Genomic DNA, 20,780 nt, shown 5'->3' on the forward strand with positions numbered 1-20,780 from the left:
TAATAAAAATTGAGTAAAATAGTCCGGAATATGCCCTTCCACGGCAGCTGAGTTCGGTAAAAAGTGATTTTAAATGTATGTTGTGTGCGTGCTTGCGAGTGAGAGTGTGCTTTATATGTGAGAGAGTGGATATGTGTGAATTTTTGTGTTTGCGAAAGTACGAGCGTGTGTGAGTGAAAGTTGAAGTCAAAGAGCTTGTGATGTCACTTCCTACCCCTGGCTTTTCGGTGAATTGACGTCCGACGTGGCAACAATACATATCATCATAACATAAAATACAGGTCATCGAAATGTTAGAATTAAACTACAAGTCCCAGAATGCAGTGTTGTGGTGATTAAAACAAAGCAAACATTTGCTAGAGAAGTCACACCTGTTTGGGAGCAGGGCGAAGTCTAGGCAGCTGAACAAATTACTTTTTTTGTTTGCCTCTCCACCTCCTGCCCCTTTTCAGGCACGGACAGAGCCCAGGGGCCCCCCTCGGTGGGGACAGGACGGAGCCTCCTCAGACGCGCTGTCCTCAGCACTGCCCTGGCAGCGGTGACAGGGCGCTGCGGAGGGCGTGTTCGAGCCGGGGCTGTCTTGGCATGCGGCTCGCCTCAGACGGAGCGGCTGTCAGAGGCGCAGACCGACGGACCGACTGTGGAGGAGGAGGAGGGAGGGAGTCCAGCGCTGCCGGCCGGAGCCTCCATGCAGGCGGCACAGGGCGGTGAGTGAGCTCTGAGCGCGAGGGCGGCGGCTCCAGGGGTGATTGGCGGGACTTCACACATTATGAGGCACGCATTCATTGTACCGGTGCAGACAGCCTGTGTACGTGTACTTTTGTCAGTGTGTGGGAGCTCGGGGCGGTGTGTGTTGGATGTCAGGTGTGCATCACAGACCGGGACATCACGCACACATTCACGCAACTAACACACACGAGTGCAAACTCTGCAGACACCTGCAGCTCAAGAAGCACACGCAAAACACACACGGGTGCGCGTCACAGATGCACAGCTACACACACACACACACACACCGATAATCACATCTTGCATACTCATGCATGTGTGCTCCAAACACTCACACATTCACCCTCACACACACACACATATATGTATATATCACAGTGTCACATATATGTACAACAAACGGAAAGTCATACAAACGTGCACAACACATGACACTGACTCAAACCTCGTAAACATCCATGTAACAATTGCGCCCAGTGCACTGCCATGTACCACAGGAACGCACACTACGTTCCACATTCGCAGCAATCATGCGCCTAACGTGAATACTTTACGCAAACGTGCACATAACACAAACTGTAACGCACACTCACAGATATATGCGACTATCACAAACACACTTGCAAAAGACACACTTCACATCTTTGCACGCTCAAGCCCCTCACAGTCAGCACAAAACGTACACTTTTTAATGTACATACTATGCAAACAGAATTTGTGCATGCCAGTGTTGGCATATAAAAGCCATATCTTTTGGTTTTGCTAAGCTTGTTTATAAGTGTATTCAATACGCCCCAGTGTGCAAAATGCAGGTAATGGCAAACACATTTTTAAAAAGCCTGCTGTGGTGCAAAAACAAAACCACGTTTGTTTTCTATATAGATTACATGTATAATGTACACAAACGTAATGTGTAATGAGTCTGTGTACTTTTGAGATGTAAAATAGTCCCTCGTGTATTGCTATTCAGGCACTCTATAGGAGGGGAGAGAGAAACTCCTCTAGTTGAAGGCAAATCCTGTGTAATTTAAAGAATTAGTAACACTAGGTCGAATAAACTGCTGCGATGTGAAGCCAGATCTCAAAAGTAATTGATCGAAAACACATAGCCAAACCAGAGATAACTACAGACAATAAGCACACAGATATATATGAACATCAAACACAAACCTCTTACTTTCCGTGAAGGGGCCAATGGATGCAGCTGCCCCTGCAAAATTATTTTCTCTCAAACACATATAAACAGACATGATATCAGAACACCAGCCCACAATAATCACACATACACCACAAACCCACACCTGGCACAAATGCACCAAATCATGCTGACATTTATATGGACACACAGGCCCATCACACACATATACACACACCACACTTAGGTAGATACATACAACCACAGAACACATCCCTCATGAACAGACACTCACACATAGAATACAGCCTGGGGCAAAGGGTCAGCCCATTTCAAACATTGGCTAACTAAACTGTGAGTGACAGCAATCCGCTGTTTCGCAAAGCAAATATCTGCATAAATTAGTTCCCTTTAGTTGTATGGCCTAATCCAGAGAACTGTGCTTTGTGAGACCCAAAAATATTTTTGCTTTTAGTCAAAGTTTAATTGAGGACTGGCAGCTCCTCAAAAACAAACTTTTACAAAACCATGACGATACTAAACAAGCGTTGTCAAAGCCAAAGTGCTGAAACCAAGAACAAACCTAATTGGCTTTGGTAATGCTTGTTTTAGTTGTTATTGCGCATTCCCTGGCAGTGCATGTTTCCATTATCTCTCTCTCTCTTTCCCCACTCCCCTCCCCTCCCTTCCTTTTCTTTCCGTTTCTTCCTTTTCTTTCCGTTTCTTCCTTTCCCTCCTTTCTTCCTTTCCTTCCTTTCCTTCCTTCTTTCTTCTCTTTCTTTTCTTCATTTTCTTTCTTTCTTTCTTTAAGATTGCTGGCCTTTCTAGCACTTGTTTGTTGACACGTTCATTCACATGCCAGTGACAACAAGCATTGGCAAAACCAAATAGCTTGGCCTTTTAAAGCTGAGACCCACTGGCTTTGCCAGTGGTTGTTTTCATTGTCAGACAAACAGGCTGGCACAGTAAGGGCTACCTTTTAACAGAGTCGTTGAGTTAAATAAAACAATTTGCTCTTGTTCATAACACCCACGTGCCTTATTTGAAGCCTCTTTGACACTTAATATGAACCTGTCCCTATTTTCAGATAATCTTGCTCTTCGGGCGAGTGCAGGCTTTGGTTTATATTTCCGGTAGGAAAGTTGTGGTACTGAGAATGAGACCGAAGCCCTGAGTCATCGAGACACAGGGATTGATTCTCAGAACGTTTGGCACACATACATTTCATTTAATTGGGCAATAGAAGTCACATAACAAATCCTGATCATAATGTAATCTCTTGATTTTCTGCGAACAATCTCAACACTGTGTACAAGGAAGGTAAGACCACACCTGGAATTCTGGGATTGCAGTGCACTGCACCCTACATGTTATTGATTGGGTGGGACTGCAGTTGCCTTGGCCTGCAGTGACCCTAGAAGGTAACAGAAAGCTTGCCTCCCTATTAGCTATTCTCCACCTAGTTAAAGTGGGTAGTCAAGTGGCAGAGATCTCAAGATGTCCCTTGACAGATGTGAATAGCTCATTCAATCTTGTCTCTTGTCTTTGCATTCTGGTATTTACAATCTTGCATTTATAACAGATACAACTACAGATGCACAAATGCAAAGATACAAGCCTTGGCTTCGCATGCTGATAATAGTATTAAAAAAAAATATTGGAATTATATGAAACAAAAAAGAGGTACAACAAAAAAAACGAATGCATGCGCTTCCTAATCGTGGTGGCCTCTGGTGTATAGTAAAATAATAATAATTAAAAAAATATTGAATATAATTTTAATAGAACAGAGCCAGATGCCTCCTATCGAGCACGTTTACTTACTAAAGGTATGCAAACTATTTTCGGGTTTAAAGTAGATAAAAGAAAAAATCATTACTATTAGAGCAAAGAAAATGTATTATTGAAATACTGTAAGACACAGTTTAAACGTTAATGGCTAAAATATACAACGAAGTGTACACTGAAGTGCACTACTTTCTAGGCCGATATGCACATGTGCAAAAACAAGACCTCGTCCCCCAGTGCAAGAGAGTTGATGGCTGACTTGGGCTGATCCATTGCCTCATGCTGTGGGGGACAGAAGAAAAATGTGAATGGGAGCTGAACAGACACATGGATAAAGAAGGCTGACGCAAAAGCTTTCTATTTACCTCTATATGTATGTATTTTTGATTTTTGGGGTTATTACATGAGGCTCGCAAAACAAGTTAGTCAACCTCTAAGCCAGACCTAAAAAACTGAACTCAGTCTGAGCTACACTACTCACAACGGACTAGGATCTCCAAAGTTGCATTCATGCTGGTCATGTTGCCATTCAAATAATCTGAGACATTTCCTGGTTCAAGTTTGCCTTCGCCCGTACAACGTTTTTCTGTTATTTGCAAGACAATATTTAATAGCATGGTGATATCATTTTGATTCCAATCGAATTACGTCAATGTATATAAAATATTTCCTTGTTGTTGCAAATTTATAATAATCATCACACAAAAGGGGAGTAAACGTAAAACTTCATGAAATTGCAAACATTGTCAAAATAACTTTACGAAAGCGCCCAGAGATGACTTTTCAGCTTTGTTTGCTATGAGTCACTCTCAAGAAGGACCCCGTCCCTGGGCTGCAGCAGAACTGTTACATCTGGCGTCAGCTGGCGGCACTGGCTGATGAGCAGCAGGCGCGTGGCTCTCTCTGGTGACCTCATCAAAGCAGCAGAGACAGTGTTATTTCATTGTTTACCAGTGACGTCACCAAAGGAGCCGAGGCAGCCTGGGATAGCATTGTTTATTAGAGACGTCATCAAAGGAGCCGAGGCAGGGTGGGATAGCATTGTTTATTAGAGACGTCATCAAAGGAGCCGGGGCAGGGTGGGATAGCATTGTTTATTAGAGATGTCATCAAAGGAGCCGAGGCAGGGTGGGATAGCATTGTTTATTAGAGATGTCATCAAAGGAGCCGAGGCAGGGTGGGATAGCATTGTTTATTAGAGACGTCATCAAAGGAGCCGGGGCAGGGTGGGATAGCATTGTTTATTAGAGACGTCATCAAAGGAGCCGGGGCAGGGTGGGATAGCATTGTTTATTAGAGACGTCATCAAAGGAGCCGGGGCAGGGTGGGATAGCATTGTTTATTAGAGATGTCATCAAAGGAGCCGAGGCAGGGTGGGATAGCATTGTTTATTAGAGACGTCATCAAAGGAGCCGGGGCAGGGTGGGATAGCATTGTTTATTAGAGACGTCATCAAAGGAGCCGGGGCAGGGTGGGATAGCATTGTTTATTAGAGACGTCATCAAAGGAGCCGGGGTATCGTGGGACAGCATTGTTTATTAGAGACGTCATCAAAGGAGCCGGGGTATGGTGGGACAGCATTGTTTATTAGAGACGTCATCAAAGGAGCCGGGGTATCGTGGGACAGCATTGTTTATTAGAGACACATCAATGTTTATTAGAGACGTCATCAAAGGAGCCGGGGTATCGTGGGATAGCATTGTTTATTAGAGACGTCATCAAAGGAGCCGGGGCATCGTGGGATAGCATTGTTTATTAGAGACGTCATGAAAGGAGCCGGGGCATCGTGGGATAGCATTGTTTATTAGAGACGTCATCAAAGGAGCCGGGGCAGGGTGGGATAGCATTGTTTATTAGAGACGTCATGAAAGGAGCCGGGGCATCGTGGGATAGAATTGTTTATTAGAGACGTCAAAGGAACCAGGGCAGGGTGGGATAGCATTGTTTATTAGAGACGTCATGAAAGGAGCCGGGGTATCGTGGGATAGCATTGTTTATTAGAGACGTCATCAAAGGAGCCGGGGCATCGTGGGATAGCATTGTTTATTAGAGACGTCATGAAAGGAGCCGGGGCATCGTGGGATAGCATTGTTTATTAGAGACGTCATCAAAGGAGCCGGGGCAGGGTGGGATAGCATTGTTTATTAGAGACGTCATGAAAGGAGCCGGGGCATCGTGGGATAGAATTGTTTATTAGAGACGTCAAAGGAACCAGGGCAGGGTGGGATAGCATTGTTTATTAGAGACGTCATGAAAGGAGCCGGGGCATCGTGGGATAGCATTGTTTATTAGAGACGTCATCAAAGGAGCCGGGGCATCGTGGGATAGCATTGTTTATTAGAGACGTCATCAAAGGAGCAGGGCAGGGTGGGATAGAATTGTTTATTAGAGACGTCAAAGGAACCAGGGCAGGGTGGGATAGCATTGTTTATTAGAGACGTCATGAAAGGAGCCGGGGCATCGTGGGATAGCATTGTTTATTAGAGACATCATCAAAGGAGCCAGGGCAGGGTGGGATAGAATTGTTTATTAGAGACGTCAAAGGAACCAGGGCAGGGTGGGATAGCATTGTTTATTAGAGATGTCATCAAAGGAGCCGGGGCAGGGTGAAATAGTATTGTTCATTAGAGACGTCATCCGAGGCAGGGTGGAATAGCATTGTTTATTAGAGACGTCACTAAAGGAGTTTGGGCAGGGTGGATAGCATTGTCCATTTGGTACGTCATCAAAGGGCCCGAGGCATGGTGGGATAGCATTGTTTATTTGGGTCCACTTAGCTGAGTCAGTACTTCCAGTGCAAGTGCCAGAAAGGATGAATACGGAGCCAATGCAAATTAATGGATCTAAAAGGACTACTGCAACTCTCTTCTTACTGGCCTCCTCAAATCCCACCTGTCCCCCCATAATTCTGTTCTCCATTCAGCAGCTCGTTTCATATATGGGGCCAAAAGAAGCGACCACATCACACCCCTTTTATCCACCCTCCATTGGCTTCCCATCGAGGCAAGATCTATCTACAAGACTGCCTGTATCACCCACAAAGCCTTGCACTCCTCCTCTCCTCACTACCTGGCGAATAAACTGAAACTCTCTGGAGGCTCTAGACCATCACGTAATGCGGAAAATCTATTGCTTGAACCTCCCACTTTCAAGAAGGAAAGGTCGATGGCCCAATCATTTTCAGGCAACGTGGTGAGAATCTTGAACTTGCTTCTGCCTCAGCTCCGGACCACCACCTCTTCCCAGGGGCGTAACACAGGCCCCCGCAGACCACGCGGTGCGGGGGGGCCTCGCGCTCCAAGGGGGCCCCTCAATGATCGGAGTCAGCAACTTGCAAGCAAGCCTCTTCAAGGCTTCATTAATTAGTTGCGCACGCCCGGCCTCCCCTTAAATTAAAGGGTGTGCGCAGCCGCGCACGCAGCCCACGGCCGCCTGGCCTCTGAGGCTCTTCATGGCAGTGACTAGACTGCTGGGCCCAGTCAGGTATCTGCTACGTGCCGGCGCCGGGATGGACGTCACATCCTGCTGCCGGAGCGTGGAGCTTTGAGGAAGGTGTGTCTCTGGGCTGGCTGGTTTTCGGGTGGCCACGCAAATTGAATGATGGTGCTGTTCGCAATGCTGCTGCGCAGGCCCCTCGCACCGACCGTCACCCGGGCCACACCATGCTGGTCTGTAGTTCATCTGTTAATTTATTCCCCACTGAAATTATTGCAGCCGACTCGACCATTTCAAATTAATAATAAAAAACAGCATAATTCAGACTTCAGCTGCCCCACCGAGCTGCTGATCTACTGGGGTGTCGGAGGATCTGTCACACTGACCCTGCAGTTATGTGCCGAATTTAGACTTCGTATCACGTAAGTACTTCTTTCATAGAAATTTCTCTGTGCCCCCAAATTACTGTGCCAGGAGGGTCACAGTGGAGATTCAGTTGCCTTTTTCACAAGACCCACAGAGAGGCAGGGCCTTGTTTAGTTCACGCTATTCAGCCAGTGTTCCAAACACCCCTGAACTTTTCTCCCAGGGGGTGCTTTCTTTTGCAGTTTATTACAGGGTGCAAACACGACCCGATGTAATTGGAGCGCTTTACTTGCGCCACAGTTACATTGCACAGATACATTCATTTTTTTTCTTGGGCACTGGAAATTAATTGAATTGCCCAGAATCACAGGACATTGCTTAGAGTCGATATCGCTGAAATTCGAACTTGGTTCCCAGTGCACTTTTAGCTGGCCAGCACTACCATGTTCTGCATCGTGAATGCCATGCCAAATTGCAGCAGCTTGTGACCCACACCCCTCCTGCAAGGCTTACTTGTATAGTGGAGGAGTAAGTGGAGGAGTGTGGCTCACTGATTAGAGCGGCAGACCCTGATGCAGAGGTCTGGCCCGGGACCAGGGTTCGATTCCCGACGCGGCAGGGTAATGAGCCCAAAAATGTCCACGGACTCGATAATTCTCGCCTCGGTGCCTATTATAATTATGGGGTCCTACGCTGCAACTCTGGGCATTAGTTGCTTAATCTCCACTACGGCGGCCCACCCGTGGCGGGATGCCTGGCTTTCACCCTGGGGATACCCAGTAGGGGTTATCTCACAGGGAAAAGCCAGGACGGGTTCCCAAAGCAAGCACCTTGATGCCTTCGGGTGATACGTGCGCTATATAAATCGCAATACATTTACATTACCAGTGGCGCTACTGTAGATTCAGCATCGAAAACACAGAGAGGTACCCAACCTCTGAATGAGATGGGGTGGGATTGGGCGATGAGAGGTAGGCAGATTTCATCCACATCAGTTTTCGGCGGGTGTCCCATTACATGCCACCTCAAAATGAACGCTTTCTGCTGTATGGAATCCTCCAGCAGAAAGGATTCCAAACAGCAGAAAGCCGTCATTTAAAGGTGGCATATAATGGGACACCCGCCCAAAACTGATGCGGATGAAATCCACCATAGGCTAGCAATCACCAGTCAATTCCATGGAGCTCCTACATACCACTTCAGGTTAAAAGGGCGCTAGGTTAGTGCCTTCCATTTCCGGTACTTTGCAGCAGTTAACGTCTTGGTGTTTCTCATTGCTCAAATGGTTGTAATTTAAGATATTTGTGTTTCCCTCGTCTTCAATGCTTGATTTTGCTCGCAAGAAGGTGTCACTCACAATCGTTGAGATGTCACTCATAATAACACATAAATTATGGAAATGTCACACATAGCAGTCTGATACCTTGGCAGCTATGTAATTAAATGGTGCCTGGTGGCGCTCCGTTGTTTCCTTGTTTCTGGCAGCGTTTAATGTGAGCACAATAAACTGCGGACGCCTCGGGGTGTGCCAAGAAGAAGGAAGAGTTAGTCAGTGGTAGGAGAGAGATCTTTGGGAGGGCGGGGGTGCAGCGCCTGCGGCCTCTGTTCCAATCTCCCTCCAGCGCAAAGCTGCACCCCCTTGGAGAGTGTGTCAAATCCAGTCTGGGGCGCTCCAGACAATGAACGGGGTCGGTACAAAGTGGCGTAGTCCGGTGAGTGAGGTGCATTTTCCAGGATGGGGGAGGCTGAGTCAGTGTAAGGCCCAGCCGTGGGAAAGTGGGCGGTGGGGTGAGTGTAAAATCAAGTTTGGGGCGCTCCAGGCAGTGAACTGGGTGGGTACAAACAAAGTGATGTGGTGAGTGAGGTGTATTTCCCAGGCTTGGGAGGTGGGGAGGGGGGGGGGGGCTGCGAAGGGGGTGACCCAGCCTGGCCAAGAGCGAGGTGAGATAGTTGTGCAGCGCGAGTGAGTGAGTGAGGCGGCTGGGTATGTTTCAGCCACGGCTGACCAGGCCCGGACTGGCCGTTGCGGGCACCAGGCAATTCCCCGGTCGGCCGCAAGGGTGGGGGCCGTTTTTGGGCCCCTGGGGGCCGTTTTTGTGACAGGGCCGTTTTTGCAGCAAAGCTGCAAAATCGGCCCTGTAACAAATTCGGCGGAAAAGCGGACCTGGTAAAGAGCTTGGTGGCATCCCCCCCCTCCCAAGGGGGAGGAGGGGGGGCCGGCCGAGCACTTTGCCAGGGCCGGTTTTGGTTCCCAGTCCGGCCCTGCGGCTGACCAAAGACTCCCAGACACAGATTACTAGCAGCAGAAGCCATGCCTGTAATCCGCCGGGCCGCAGACCAGATACAGACGTCATGGACTCCCATCGGAGTAGGTGCTGTGGGGGCAGAGTGAATGATCTTGTAAGTTGTAACCTTGTACTGGCAGTGAATACCAACAAGGAGCTGGCTGTGCCTCGGGCATGGCGGAGGATTTTCAAACAGTCACAACACCCACACTGTGACTGTTCCCATTTATACTGATAGCACATCCCCATGGGACAGTATCACCGCTCTGTCATTTTTTATTTTGCGAAACAGCTTTTATGGTTGGGGTATCACGGCATAAATTAGAGCGAGGTGGCACCAACCAAAGTAGGGCCACAGCTTCCAATGGTGCAGCAGGTGCAGTGCCAAGAGGGCCTAGAGGGCCCAGCCAGGGCCGGACTGGGAACCAAAACCGGCCCTGGCAAAGTGCTGGGCCGGCCCCCCCGCCCCCCGGGCGGGAGGGGGTCGAGTGCTTTGTCAGGGCCGCTTTTCAGCCGATTTTGTTACAGGGCCGATTTTGCAGCTATGCTGCAAAAACGGCTCTGCAACAAAAACGGCCCCCAGGGCCCAAAACCGGCCCCCACCCTTGCGGCCGACTGGGGGATTGCCCGGTGCCCACAACGGCCAGTCCGGGCCTGGGCCCAGCGATGATTATTGTTGTTTTTCACAGTTCAAAGAGTGTCCGTGGACGGCGCGGGGCCAATTTCCCTCTTCTTTCCTTGCAGTACACTAGTTACCTTGACACTCTGGCTACCCCACTGGACAACGGAGTAGTGACCTGACCCCTTTAGCAGCTGCCACGGGTGCCGGGAGGGGGCAGTAATCTTTCCCTGGTGCCATCCTCTGTCTGTCACATTAAGTTATTTAAACTGCAGTGTATCGCCTCCTTAAGTTTGATCTGAGACTGCACAGAAGCATCAGCGGCACACGCCCATAAATAACCTGAAAGAGAATGAAGTGAGAGGTAAGGGGGGCTGTCAATTTCAAAGAAGGATAACTTAGTGAGGAGGCAAGATATGAGCGAAAAGATGACAAGGGAGACACTTGAGGGGAAAGAAGAATGGCAGAGGCTAAGAAGGAAATGAAAAACGATAGGTACGTTTGGGACCGCTTATTTTGCTCACTCTGTGTGCTTGCTCACTCAGTACCATGCTGGAAATAGTACAAGGGAGTAGGCAGAAATGTAAAATGCACCCTCACTTCGATGCATGCCTCGAATGTCTTCGGGAGAGCGAAGCAAATACGCCCTTCGCAACCAAGAAGAGGTACCGTCATAGGTCCTTTGTCAATCAAGGTCTCCAAAATGTAAGTCTTTCACCCATCCACCCTTTTATCATTACATTCTTCGACCATAACCTTTCAACCATTCATCCATCCTTTTACCCATCCATGCATTCTATTTCCTGCATCCAAACATTATTTCACCCTCCTTTTATTAATCCACACACCCATCCTTTCACTCTTCAATCCAGGTTTTTTTCCCAACTACACATTCATCCTATTTTTTATCAATCCTTCCATACTTTCTTTCGACCAATCATGTAAATATTCTTTTACCATTCCATCCGTCAATATTTTCATCCTTGCCTCTAGTCTTAAATCCTATTGGCCCTTCCTTCTTGTAACAGTTCAGTCCCTATTTTCGTATGTCCTTCCTTTCTCTCTTCCTTCCTGCCCCTCTCTCTTTCTCTTCCACTTTCCCTCTTTTTCTCTTCCTTTCTCCACCTGGGCCCCCTTTATTGGGATTTATCTTGTCCCCCTCTCCTCTGTATGGGGTTTCCAGACTGTGTTTTGTAAGAGCTTTTGTCTGTAGAGCTGCGCAGATATAACATCTTCATAAATTTGGGCCCCCGGGTGTTTGGCGATGCGACAAGTGCAAGGTAAGTGGTTTTATTTATTTATTCTGTTTTCACTATCCCATTGTTTGTCACTTTCACCCCTATGGTGCAAGGGTGCCTGCGTTGGCTCTAGGCATCTGAAATTAGCAACAGCGCAGGGGGATTTGAAGGGCTGCACTGTATTGTTGTAAATACGGTGCAGCCCTGTGTGTCAGAAGTGGCAAAGCGCGGCGTTAAGCCAAGAAGGCTAATGCCACACTCTGTCACTTCTTTGTGAATATGCCCCTAAGATCTTCATTCGTGGTTAGGACCCACAACCTGGACATAATATGCTCTACAGAACTTTTTAGATGTTTGTAGAATCAAGGTGTGGTGACGTCTCCCTGAGGCCCGGCAGAAAGGCAGTTCCATAGTTTAGTCGCCCACCGGAGTATGTTTTAAACCGGAGTAGGCATATTAAAAAAGGAGGACCGGAATGTAACCTTTGTAGGCAGGGGTGTAACACAGGCCTCCACAGCACCTGCGGCGCGGGGGGCCCGCGCTCCAGGGGCCCCTTCACTTACTTCATCATGAATTGAATGGTGCACGGTGCGCAGTGTGCACAGCACCTTTAATAAATGAAATGGTGCGCAAGGCATGCATGACTGGGCCTACGCCGGGAGGCGGGCATTCGAAGCGAATCTCTAATTAAATGGTGCGTGCGCAGAGGCTTGCCCCAGTTTGCATGAATTAAATGATGCGCAACAACAACTGCTGCACGTGCGGGCCCCAGCCGGGGCCTCTGAGGCTCTTAATAAATGGTGCCCGGCTCCGCCTGGGGCCTCTAAGGCTCTTTATATTAAATGGTTATTGTGGGTCACGTTAGGTGCGCGTGGCGCGCCGCACGCAGTTGCTTCCGGGACGCGTATGCGCGTTCTTCAGGGTGGGGCTGGTGACCAATGCCCTGATTTGAATTTGTCCTGACATGCGCATTGAGCACGCGCAATTAAAAGTGTGAGTGAGACTGAGGTGTGGCATCCATTCCCAAGAAGACCCAGTCACGCTCCTACGCAGGACTCACTGTTCGAAGTCCGTCACCGGGCCATAATTTAAATTAATGTATTACTAGCCCCCCGGCCCCTGCCCGGCTAGCCTTGCCCTGCCTGCCCAGGCCTTCTGCTGCCTGCCCGTACTGCTTGCGCCAAACTCTGAAGCTGCAGGCCAGACCCAGCCCTCAGGTCAGATGAGTCTGCGTCTGACGCCGAGCCTAGTAGCAGCAGGGGAGTGTCCGTGGGTGGTGGCGAGGACAGTCAGAGCCTCAGTGTGTGGCGCGGTGGTAATCAGAATTATCAGATAATTTGGATTGGAATCAGGAAGGGCATCATGGTGGGGCCCGGCCGGCAATAAAAGTAAAACAAACAGTGTGTCTTATGCTCCTCAGCCTCACCTTCCTCTCTGTTCTTTGGCATCTTAGCCTCCCTCGGTCACCTCATCATTCGACTGCTACCAGAAGGCTCCAGTCTTTGCAGCCGTTTGTCTCCCTGTGGGAAAGTGCAGTGTGTGCTGCTGTGCCTGTGAGACGCGCACAGTCGAGAAAGGTTCTCAGAAAAGAACCACTTCGCTATGCAAACTTTCAAAACTGAAATATTGTAGAGCAGTACATCCTGTCCATGGGTTCCACATCGTAAGCAAACTAATTTGGGCCTTAAGTATATTTTACACATTTAATAAATGAAAGGAGGAGTACTTGTGACAACGACTTCGTTGATGCAGCCAGCGCAACGGGGCACATGCAACATTTATTCAAAGACTAAAGAAAGACCACTTAGGGTAGAGGGGCACAATGTTTAAACTGGTGGGTCCGTCAAGTTAATGATGCTTCTCAAGAGCAGGGTATACCGTGGGCTTGGCCAGGGCATGGGGGGAAAGGGCAGACACTGCATCCACCCCTTATGGACAGGTGGCATGGATGCCGTGGGGGGGTCAGTGGTGATGGCGAAGCTCTTTGCTTCAGAACCGAGGGCCCCTCACACACAGCAGTATGTGGGGATCTGGCCCTGTCTGCGCTGGCTGCAGAGCCAAGGAGAGGTGGGCAGACTCTGGGTGGGCTCCATTACAGCAGGGCAGGTGGGCAGTGGCTGTGTTTGCTGCAGAGGCCATGGGGAGGTGGGCCGTGTTTGTGTTGCCTGCAGAGCCCCAGGGGAGGTGGGCCGTGTTTGTGTTGCCTGCAGAGCCCCAGGGGAGGTGGGCAGTGTTTGTGTTGCTTGCAGAGCCCCAGGGGAGGTGGGCAGTGTCTGTGCTGGGTGCAGAGCCCCAGGGGAGGTGGGCAGTGTCTGTGCTGGGTGCAGAGCCCATGGGGAGGTGGGCAGTGTCTGTGCTAGGTGCAGAGCCCCAGGGGAGGTGGGCAGTGTCTGTGTTGCCTGCGGAGCCCCAGGGGAGGTGGGCAGTGTCTGTGTTGCTTGCAGAGCCCCAGGGGAGGTGGGCAGTGTCTGTGCTAGGTGCAGAGCCCATGGGGAGGTGGGCAGTGTCTGTGCTGGGTGCAGAGCCCCAGGGGAGGTGGGCAGTGTTTGTGTTGCTTGCAGAGCCCCAGGGGAGGTGGGCAGTGTCTGTGCTAGGTGCAGAGCCCATGGGGAGGTGGGCAGTGTCTGTGCTAGGTGCAGAGCCCCAGGGGAGGTGGGCAGTGTCTGTGTTGCCTGCAGAGCCCCAGGGGAGGTGGGCAGTGTCTGTGCTAGGTGCAGAGCCCATGGGGAGGTGGGCAGTGTCTGTGCTAGGTGCAGAGCCCCAGGGGAGGTGGGCAGTGTCTGTGTTGCCTGCGGAGCCCCAGGGGAGGTGGGCAGTGTCTGTGTTGCCTTTGGAACCTCAGGGGAGGTGGGCGGTACACTATACTAAGCACAGATTTTTAGTTCAGGTGTTTTTAGCCACGTCCGTAATTACATTGAACGCACACTTTGGAGAGACCCCCATATTTTTCATCCCACTTAAAGCCCCTGAAACAACACCATGTCACTGTCATCGCATGGCCTGGCACTGCGCATCATGCAGGACTCATGACAAGTTTCCAGATTGCCTATGTGCAGAGGCATAGTGAACCCTCCCCCACCGAACCCCGCCCCTTGCTTTAGGAACTACGGCGAAGTCCTTGATTGGCCTCTTCTGTCTGCAACTCTGCAGACAAAGGCTCAGCTCATAATTAATATGAAAAGGTGGGCAAGCGAGTGGGTGAAGGGATGGGTGGTTGGCTGGATGGATTAGTGAAAGGGTGAATGGATGAATGAAAGGTTGAACGGATGGATAATGAGAGAGGATGGACGGGTGAGTGAGTGGAAGGATGGATGAGAGAAAAGGTAAATAAATGGATGAATGGGTGGAAGGGTAGAGGGATGGGTAAAAAGGCGGATGGTGAGTGAAAGGATGGATGGATGAGTGAAATGATGGATGGATGAGTGAAAGGGTGGATGGATGAGTGAAATGATGGATTTATGAATTGATAAGTGAAAGGGTGAATGGATGGATGAGTGAGTAAAAGGGAGGTAGATGGACAAAATGATGGATAGATGAGTGAAGGAGTGAAATGATAGATGGATGAGAGAAAGGATGGATGAGTGATAGGGTCAATGGATGTATTCATGAGTGGATGAGTAAATGGATGGGTGGGTGAATGGGTGGAAGGAAGGATGGCTAAGTGAAAGGGTCGATGGAGAGAGGAAGGGAGGATGGATGGATGACTGAAAGGGTAAATGGGTGGAAGGATGAGGGACTGAGTGGATGTATGAGTAATTGAAAGGGTGGATGGGTGGGTGAAAGGGTAAATGTCTGGATGGATGAGTGAATGGAAGGATGGGTGGAAGAGTGGATGGATGAGTGTACAGATGGATAGGGTGAAAGGAAGGATGGATGGATAATGGATGGATGAGTGAAAGGGTGGATGGAGGGATGGATGAGTGAAATGATAGATGGGAGGATACATGATGGATAGGTTTGCAAATGGTTAAATATGTTTGGATATCGATGTGCTTACTGATATACTATTGCACGACCACCTCTGATGTGTCTGTAAAGCGTACCTTTCATCCCGAAGTTATGTCCTGAATTTTGACCTCTTGTCCTGAATTTTGACCTGTGGTAGGGCAAAGTGGTAGGTGATGGTCTGGGCTGCCAGGGGTGTGGGGGGCCCCCTCCATGTGCTTTACGCCACTGCCTCTTCCCAGGCCTTCAAAACTGACTTCAAAGCTCTCCTCCTTCAAAGACACTTCCAAATTTAATTTGCGCCCTCTCTATCATCTGAAGGAAGTCCTTCCATTATAGAAAACTCTGTTCTACATGACCATAGAAGTGCCTTCCCAATGTGTTCTTGTGGTTTGAGAGTCTGCCATTTATTGCAGTATTATACTTCTACTGTATTGTGTACTCCTTTGTAACATGCACACACCACTTTCCTCTTGTAATGTATAGTTTGCTAACTCTTGTACTTTGTTTGCTCTTGATACATGCACAACTGCCACCATTACCTCATGTAACGTAACGTTTGTTCTTGTGTTTTGAGTATCTGCCATTTAGTGCAATATTATACCTCTATTTCTATTTTTTTTTCCAAATAACTTTTTATTGTTGCTCTGGGCGTATCATCTGAGAATACATAAGGTCACGGGCTGGCTTCAACATTCAGCCAGTATCCGTCAGTTCCGCAACTTTTCTTTTGCCCATAAGGATTACTCACATATCCCAAACGACAGTATAGTTTAAACCAAAGCTGGTCACGAATGCAGATAAGTGAGAAAAAACAACCCCTAAAAACAGCTCCTGCCATGCCCGCCCTCCTCCCCCACCCCGAAGTCCGCCCACCCTTTTCTGAGAAAGTAACATCCACCGGACCAAAAACAGGGTTCTACAGTAAGACATTGAACAGGCCCATTCTCCGCCTCCACCTTTAGGTGTGTATCAAACATCAAGTGTAACAACGTTCTCCTTCAGATCCCCTGTGCGTTCACTCTAGTCCGTGATATTGCCTCCACTTTGTCCATACTCTCCGGAACTTTTTTGGGCAGCCCCTGGCTTTATATTTCACTCTCTCAGCCGCCATATAGAGGTCGAGCCCTCTCCTCCATTCCTCTAAGTCTGGCGGCTCGGCCGCTCCCCAGCGCCGAGCAATGTCTCTCTTGGCCACCACCAATGCCAGCACTAGGAATATGATCAAGGGGCGGGCCAAGTCGACTTCGGTCGTCAACCCCAGCAGAGCTAGCTTTGGGTCACGTGGTAGAGTAGTTTCCAGGATCTCCTCCAATTCCCCAAATATGTCCTCCCAATATTCCTGTATGACTTTACAGCCCCAAAGTATGTGGTAGAAATTTCCCTCTGGTTGGTGGCACCTAAGGCATGCAGTGTCCATGACCTTCCCCATTTTGTACAATCGCACCCTGTCGTAGTAGGCTCTGTGCAACACCTTCAGCTGTATGAGACGGAGCCTAGACTTAATCGCAACCTCACGCGGGTGCATAAGAACCATCTCCCAGTCCAGGTCTTCCATCTCACCCGTGTCTGCCTCCCATTTGTTTCTCAGGTCTTGTAGGTTCCCCAATGTATTGTTGGTCAGCGTCCTGTACGTGAGGGACACCGCTCCCCTCCCTATTTGCTCCTGTAGTAACCTACCCTCCAACGGGGCATATTCTGGGATGTCTGTCAGAACGTTGTTCTGTGCCCTCCAGGCGTGCCTTAGCCGTGTGTATCTGTAATACTGAGTGTTATGTAGGCCAAAGTCCCCCTGTAAGGCGTGGAATGTTTTCAGTTCTCCCCTAGCAATCACGTCCCCTAAGGTCGAAATGCCGATGTCATCCCACTGCCTAAAGCCTGTCAGTTTGTTAAGTTCACCTAGCCACTTACAGTGCCATAGTGGCGTCTGTCGGGTGGGCCGTTTTTCCTATCCCATGCGTTTGGTCGCCCTGTTCCATGCAGTCAACGTGATCCTAGTAGCCGGCAGAAGGTGTCTCCCCCCTGGACCTCCGTATAGGTAGTACAGAATGTTTGTGTGAGACCATTTTGATCTTTCTAGCGCATAAGTAGGGTGATCTATTGCTGCATGCAGCCATTCATTTATCGGGGTAAGGTGTTCTGCCCAATAGTATGCCTCTAGGTTGGGAAGGGAGATCCCACCACTGTACTGGTGGCGTTGCAGTGTGGCCAAGGCTACTCTCGGGTGTTTCCCCAACCATAAGAATGCTCGCAGATCCGCGTGAAGTTTGGGCAAGGTTGCAGGAGGGAGCGGGTAATATTCATTTTGCAATGCATAGAGGAACTTTGGCAGCAGAACCCTTTTATATAGTGCTGCGTGCCCCAATAGGGTGAGCGGGAGCTGCCTCCACCGGTCCATTTCTAACTTCCCACTTGCCATGATGCGGGTCACATTGTTATTAAGGGAAAGTGTCTCGTCTAGCGTTATAAATACCCCCAAGTACTGGAGTCCCTCTGTGGTGTGAATGAGGAGTTCCGGTAGGCAATCCCTTCGCTCTCGGCCCTGTGGGTCATATAGAATCGATTTATGCCAATTAATAGTATGACCAGCTCTCGCTCCGAAGTCATCCAATTCTTTAAACAGGACCGGGATCGTGGCCTCCGGTTCCGTCACAAATAGCAGGACGTCGTCCGCATATAGTGAAATCTTTTCCTGGGTGGCTTCCTAGTCTCCCCAGGTGAACCCCCTAATTCCCTGATTCCGTCGGATCCGGATAGCTAGTATTTCTATCGTCAATGTGAATAGGAGGGGGGACAGTGGGCACCCCTGACGTGTCCCTCTGTTAATGTGGAATTCGCGCGACAGCCATCCATTTACTCTCACTCGTGCCTTTGGGGCAGAGTATAGGAGTCTAATCCATTGTAAGAACTTGGGGCCAAAGCCGAACCTCCGTAGCGTCTCAAACAAGAAGGGCCAGTGAACTGCATCGAAGGTCTTTTCTGCATCTAACGAGAGGAACCAGTGGGGCTCGCTCCTCCCTTGGACTTCCTGCAGCCAGTTATGTGTGCGGCGGAGGTTTAATTTGGTTGCCCTGTCTGGAAGGAACCCGGATTGATCTGCATGCACTAAATCAGCAATTACCCCCCGCAGGCGCCTAGCAAGGACAGTGGCCGGAATCTTCGTCTCCATATTGAGGAGAGAGATCGGGCGGTAGGAGGCACATATGTCTCTGGGTTTACCCTCCTTGTGTATAGGGACAATTGTGGCCGTGGCCAGATCAGGTGGCAGGCTCGCCGTTTGGAGTGCCTCAACAAACAGCTTTTTAATATGGCGTTGCAGCAGGTCCGCCGTACGTTTGAAGAATTCCGCCGGGAAGCCGTTGGGTCCCGGCGTCTTCCCCGGCTTCAGGGACGCTATTGCCTCTGCTATTTCCTCTAGTGTAATCTCTGCTTCCAGGTCCGTAGCGTCCTCCTGGGACAGTGTTGGGACCTCCATGTCGCACAGATAGTGGCTGGCTTCAACCTCGCCACCCAGGTCTCTGGCTCTATAAAAGTCTTCATAATACGCTGCAAAGGCCTCTGCTATAGCCTCGTCTGTTCAGGCTGATCCGGTCCCCGTCACTTCAATTCTGTCAACCCAACGTGCCGCTCTTTCTCTCCTGCCCAGCCAAGCTAAAAGTTTACCAGATTTATCACCCACGTCGTATAGGCGGTGAAGTGTCGCCAGTGCCTGTGTGCGTGCTTCCCCAGTGACAAGTTCTCTATAGTGTCTTTGTGTGTCTAGAAATTTCCTAAGAATTTTTTCCTCCTTCCCATGGTGATATTCTGATTCGAGGGCTAAGATCGAGACCTCCTCATTCGTAACCGTATGTTGTAACTCCCTCCTGGCCGCCCCCAATCTGCTGTTTATATGATCCCTAAGGACTGGCTGAAGTGCTTCCCAGAGCGTGATCCCTGAGTCTACTGAACCCTCATTCTCTGCCACATACACCTTTATGTCTGCTCTAATTCCCTTCAATAGATCCGGTGTTTGCAGGTCCCATGCCGCAAGGTGGCATTCCATGGTCTTTTCCCTCCTCCCTCATCCCAAGTGTACATACAGGGGGGAGTGGTCCGAGATTCCCCGTGCTTTATATTCCGCTAAGTCATTGACCGTGATTTCTTGCCTAGAAGTAAATATGTAATCCAGCCTGGAAAAGACCCTGTGGGCCCCGGAGTAGAAGGAGTAGGCCTCCTGTGTGGGGTGGAGCCATCTCCAGACATCCGTGAGGCCCAAAGTGTGCATCTGTCGCGCCAGCGCCGTGCCTTGTCCCGCTATACGTGGGGTCCCCGATCTGTCCCTTGCGGCACACATTACATCATTGAAGTCCCCCCCCACTATCTGGATCGTATCTGCCGTATCTAGAAGGATAGCCATGACTGCAGTGAGGTTGCGCGCCTGGAGTTTTGGGGGGCATAGACTGAGATGAATGTGTATCTGCGCCTCCTCCATGTTCCCAGTACTCCTGCATACGTCCCCTGAGGATCCAACCATGTACGAGTGATAGTGAACGGTGTGGATTTTTTAACGAGTATTGCCGCCCCCCTAGAATCTGCTGTGTAAGCCGAGTGCGCAAGCACCACGTGCCTGCCTCTTGCTATGAAAGCGCACTGAGTGCCTCTTAGGTGGGTTTCCTGGAGTAATATAATGTCCGGCGCTAGCCTTTTAAGATATGCGTTTACTAGGCCCCGTTTGATCTTTGACCCAAGGCCATTCACATTCCAAGATAATATTGTGACGCCTGTGTCACCCGTGTGAGTGTGATCTAGTGGGTCTGCCATTGTGTGTTCCCTCCGTATTTCCAGGGAGGGCCCCCGAGGTGATGTGGTGTAAGGTGCGTAGTGGCATGTAGGCGCTGTTTCTCAACTTGTTTCCCCCTCCCTTCCCAACACCCCTGAACCCCAAACTCACAATTGCAGGAAAACCATGTCTTCCCTACCTCCCCCGCCCCACCTCCCTCCCCTTCCAGTCGCGCCCCTTCCAGGGACCTGACCATCCGCGGGAGAAGGCCTGTCGCCCTCCCACATTTCCCTCCCATCATACACCAAACAACTGAAAGAACAAGAAAAACAACATATGAGGGCGCGTCAACTTGCGTGTTCCCGGTACCGGGCTGCTATCTCAATGTCCCCCGGAAGTCCATGTTCATGAGTGCGAGTCTTGGGTATCCGCCGCGGGACCCAGACCCGATGAGTCCTGTTCCAGTAGCTGTATCTCGGCG

The 20,780-nt window shown here is 49.7% G+C and overlaps 1 protein-coding gene across 1 annotated transcript in view; it reads left to right on the plus strand.

The window, feature by feature from the left end:
• The first annotated feature begins 379 nt into the window (after nucleotides 1–379).
• KCNE3 (potassium voltage-gated channel subfamily E regulatory subunit 3) overlaps nucleotides 380–20,780 on the plus strand; it is a 90,818-nt gene continuing 70,417 nt past the window's right edge. Inside the window, exon 1 of the mRNA XM_078656251.1 lies at nucleotides 380–707. Within this exon, the coding sequence (XP_078512377.1) occupies nucleotides 586–707 (122 nt within the window). The 5' untranslated portion in view covers nucleotides 380–585. The remainder of the gene's footprint in view (nucleotides 708–20,780) is intronic.

The sequence above is a fragment of the Lissotriton helveticus genome, chromosome 8 (assembly GCF_964261635.1).
Source record: "Lissotriton helveticus chromosome 8, aLisHel1.1, whole genome shotgun sequence".
Classification (NCBI taxonomy): Eukaryota; Metazoa; Chordata; class Amphibia; order Caudata; family Salamandridae; genus Lissotriton; species Lissotriton helveticus.